The 4,708-nt window shown below is 37.1% G+C and overlaps 1 protein-coding gene across 1 annotated transcript in view; it reads left to right on the top strand.

Annotated features, from left to right (window-relative positions):
- DDX43 (DEAD (Asp-Glu-Ala-Asp) box polypeptide 43) overlaps positions 1 to 4,708 on the top strand; it is a 21,526-nt gene that overhangs the window by 7,940 nt on the left and 8,878 nt on the right. The window contains 5 exon segments of the mRNA XM_005870984.2: positions 1,321 to 1,477; positions 1,728 to 1,846; positions 2,320 to 2,430; positions 2,642 to 2,783; positions 3,707 to 3,807. Coding sequence (XP_005871046.1) covers positions 1,321 to 1,477; positions 1,728 to 1,846; positions 2,320 to 2,430; positions 2,642 to 2,783; positions 3,707 to 3,807 — 630 coding nt within the window.

Here is a 4,708-nt window from a genome sequence, read left to right as displayed (position 1 = left end):
CTATTATAATTGAGGAACTGAAATTTTAACTTAAATTATTTATTTATTAATATTTTATTATTTTGTCTTTTTTTGTTAATTCTCACCCAAGGGTGTTTTTCCCATTGATTTCTAGAGAGAGTGGAAGAGGGTGGGGGTAGAAAGCGAGACACATAGATTAGTTGCTTTCTGCACACCCAACCCTACCGGGGTCAGGGATCGAATGTGCAACCCAGGTTAATGACTTTAACTAGGAATCAAACCCACAACCCTTCAGTGCTAGGGCTCTAACCACTGAGAAACATCCACCACAGCTTACTTGAAATTTTTTAATTTAAAAAGGCACATGTGGTCGATGCCTGCTATATTGGATAGAAGTTTTAGAGAATTATTTCTGCAACTGAAAATCATAAGAAATTGATCTGGTATCTGAATACTAGAAAAATTTTTTACTCTTCAATCCTTATTATCTGGAATTAAAGGTCCTATTGGCAACATTTTTTTTCTATTAACGCCTGTTAGAAAATTAAGATAGTATAGCAGAAACAATAGTTATTCTAGAGATTGGGGTGGGATTCAGACCTTGGACAAGTAACTAATACTCATTTGCCAAATGGGAATAATTCCCACTTCACAGGATTGTTGAGGTTTAAAGAAATAAAGCCCTGGCCGGTGTGGCTTAGTTGACTGAGGGTCCCCCTGTGCACCAAAAGGTCACCAGTTCCATTCTGGTCAGGGCACATACCAAGGTTGCAGCTTGGATCCCCAGTCAGGATGCGTGATGGAGGCAACCAGTCAATGTTTCTCTCTCACACTGAAGTTTCTCTTTCTCGCCCTCTCCCTTCCTAAGAAAATTTTTAAAAAAATTTTTAGAAAAAGGAAATATATGTGTAACATGTTGGCCCTCAAGTGTTTGCCAATCTAATTTTGAATCATGAAGCATATAATTTTCAGGCTCTATTCTTTTTTTAAATCTTTATTGTTGAAAGTATTACATATGTCCCCTTTTTTCTCCCATTGACCCGTTATATCTTGGCTTTCTCCCCCCCCCCGACACACACACACTCTTCAGGCTCAGGCTCTATTCTTAACTTTTCCATGAAACTTTCATTGGCCCATTCACATATACAATGTAATTTTTTCCCTTCTTTCTGCAACTATTCTGATAAGAAAAAAGATGTGCTCATGTACTGTAACTGTACTAACAGTCTGGTTTTAATCAGTTGCAATTGAATTTCTAGATATGATCTGAACTAATGCTGGAAAATTTCTTGCTTGGGGAGTAAAGTGACCAAAACCAATAATATTTGTTCTGTGTTGTTGTTGTTTTTTCCCTTAAAGGAAGGAAAATTATAATATAGTGTGTGATGACTTGAAAGATGGTGAGAAACGTCCTATCCCCAATCCTACTTGTAAATTTGAGGATGCCTTTGAATGTTATCCTGAAGTTATGGAAAACATTAAAAAGGCAGGTTTTCAAAAACCAACACCAATTCAGGTATGCTGAATAATTCTTTAATTCTAATATTTCACTGGCCATTTGCCGCCCCCACCCCCCAAACAATATCTGTTACAAGTTAAATCACCAGGGAGCAACTGTCTCTTATGAGCACTCCTCCAGCACTTCCTGCACTACCACTTCTAGCACTCAGAAAATATTTGTTGAATGAAGTTTGGGACTGAAATAGGAGGGACACTTGACACAAAGAAATGCACTTTTGATTTCACTACTTATCATTCTATTTCAGTCGCAGGCATGGCCAATAGTTCTACAAGGAATAGATCTTATAGGAGTAGCCCAAACTGGAACAGGGAAGACACTGTCTTACTTAATGCCTGGATTTATTCACCTTGACTCTCAACCAGTGTAAGAATTTCTACAGCTGGGTTTTCTAGGGGTTTAATGGACATGGATACCAAAAATTCACTTAAAGTTTCTTTGACATATTGTATCAGTCAAAAGGTAATGCCTAGTCCCAGGGAAATACACTTTCACTGTGCTGGTGAAAGTATGAATAGACAAAACATTTTGGTGAAGCAATAGATAGTACCTACCAAAGGTCTTAACAGTGAAACATGGGAAACAATTTATTTAAATTATCATGTTCAGTACAATTGTGTGAGAGAATGTTTGACATAGGAAAGCATTGGCCATATTCAATGAAAAGGCTTCTATTTGGGCCCTTGGATTTTTTTGTTTGACTATCTTTCTATATTTCTCCACCTTTTATGGTGAATGTATGTGACTTTGACACTCATTGCTACAAATTTTAAAAGCACTGAATGAATGTACCATGTATCTGAGACAGGTACTTTAATAGTCTGTTTTTCTCTCCGAAGAGCTAGAGAGAAAAGGAATGGCCCTGGCATGTTAGTCCTTACACCCACTCGGGAATTAGCTCTTCAAGTGCAAGCTGAATGTTCTAAGTATTCATATAAAGGTCTTAAAACGTAAGTCATTTCTTTGCACCTGCATCAGCATCTTGATCATTTGTAGCTTTATACATTTTCCCATTATTTTTCACACATTTCAAATCTGATTGGCTTGGCATGAAACTTTCATTGGCCCATTCACATATACAATGTAATTTGTTGATAGTTCTCAGAAAGGGGCGTGTAATTCCAAAGGCATCTGAACGTGAACCTCTCTCTTTTTTTTAAGTGTTTGTATATATGGTGGTGGAGATAGAAATGGACAAATACAAGACCTGACAAAAGGTGTAGATATCATCATTGCAACTCCTGGAAGATTGAATGACCTGCAAATGAATAACTTTGTCAACCTGAAAAGCATAACCTACTTGGTAATCATGGAGCAGGGGTCTGGAATGATGGAAGAGCTGAACTCTTATTAAAATACTCTTTTCAAATGACTGTTCATTTTATAATGGTTTTATTTTATTCTTTAAAATATATTTTTATTGATTTCACAGAGGAAGGGAGAGGGAGAGAGAGAGAAACATCAATGATGAGAGGGAATTACTGATTGGCTCTCCCGCATGCCCCCAACTGGGAATCAAGCCCAAAACCCGGGCATGTGCCCTTGACCAGAATCAAACCCGGGCCCCTCCAGTCCACTGGCCGATGCTCTATCCACTGAGCCAAACTGGCTAGGGCTATAATAGTTTTAAATCATAGGAACATTTCTCATTTCCTCTACTATGTTAAAGTAAGGGTTTTAAGATAATTTTATTTTAATGTTTTTTTTTATAAATGTTGAATAATGTAGGTAAGTACAAAAGAAAATAAAAATCCACATGGATATTTAGATACAATTTTTTCATTAAATAGATTTAGAAACTTAGCCAACTTATAAATAATCAAATCAATTTATGTTGCAAACACAGACCTCTTATATAAGTGATGGCGAACCTTTTGAGCTCGGCGTGTCAGCATTTTGAAAAACCCTAACTTACCTCTGGTGCCGTGTCACATATAGAAATTTTTTGATATTTGCAACCATAGTAAAACAAAGATTTATATTTTTGATATTTATATATTTAAATGCCATTTAACAAAGAAAAATCAACCAAAAAAATGAGTTCGCGTGTCCCCTCTGACACGCGTGTCATAGGTTCGCCATCACTGTCTTATATTCTCCTGGAGAAGTTAAAATAGTGGTTTAAGTAATAGGGAAGATGAGAAAAAATTATCTCAGTATTCTATTCATAGAGAGCATACATACTAGCTACCTCTCATATCTAATCGAGCCACATTTTTAATGCAGGTATTAGACGAGGCTGACAAGATGCTGGATATGGGATTTGAACCACAGATAATGAAGATTTTATTGGATGTGCGCCCAGACAGGCAGACTATTATGACAAGGTAGGTATGTGACTAATTGCTAGCCTACAACATATAAACCTGGAATAGATTCCGTTCTTTGGTTGATTTCCCCACAGGATTTTCAGAGCATTTCTTGAAAGTATTTTGAGATCCTTAGGTGAAAGGTATGTCATCACTTAGTATAGCAACTCAATGTATCAGTGTAACAAGGACTATTGGGTTTCCTAAATTACAGATAGAGATTTCTATAAAAACATGGAGGGGACTCCTAAAGGGGAGGTCGTGTTTCATAGTGGGGTCTCACATTTGAATAAATGATCCCCTGTCCTTAGGGATAAACATTTGATTACTGAGTACTTTTTGCCCAAAGTCAAACTGAGGAAGCAATGATTGTTATTTAAATGCACAGTGATCTCACCCTGGCCAGTGTGGTTCAGTTGGTTGGGCATCATTCTAGGCATCAAAAGGTTGCTGGTCTGATTCCCCATAAGGCACATGCCCAGGTTTCGGGCTTGATCCCCAGTCGGGGCATGCAGGAGGCAACCAACGGTCGTTTCTCTCTCTCCCACTTCCTCTCTTGTTTAAAATCAATTCTTAAAATCTTAAAAAACAAAACAAAAACTAATGCAAAGTGATTTGTAAACCATTTTCTCCTTTGTGTTATTAGCATAAAAAAGTGGTATATACTTGATGAACTATACTAAATTTCTTCACTTTGTTTTCTTTTTTAAAAATTTTTTTTAATTGATTTTAGAGATTTTCCTCCCATGGGACTGAACCCACAAACTGGGTATGTGCCCTGACCAGGAATTAAACTGGTGATCTTTTGGTGCACAGGATGACGTTCAACCAACTAAGCCACACCGGCCAGGGCCCTCACTTTGTTATTCTTACTAATCTTCCCATCTAATTTCTGTGAAAGTGTATATGTATATATATA

The sequence above is a fragment of the Myotis brandtii genome, unplaced genomic scaffold (assembly GCF_000412655.1).
Source record: "Myotis brandtii unplaced genomic scaffold, ASM41265v1 scaffold3267, whole genome shotgun sequence".
NCBI lineage: Eukaryota > Metazoa > Chordata > Mammalia > Chiroptera > Vespertilionidae > Myotis > Myotis brandtii.
Note: the sequence above shows the minus strand (reverse complement) of the source record. Positions and strands in the feature narration are given on the sequence as shown.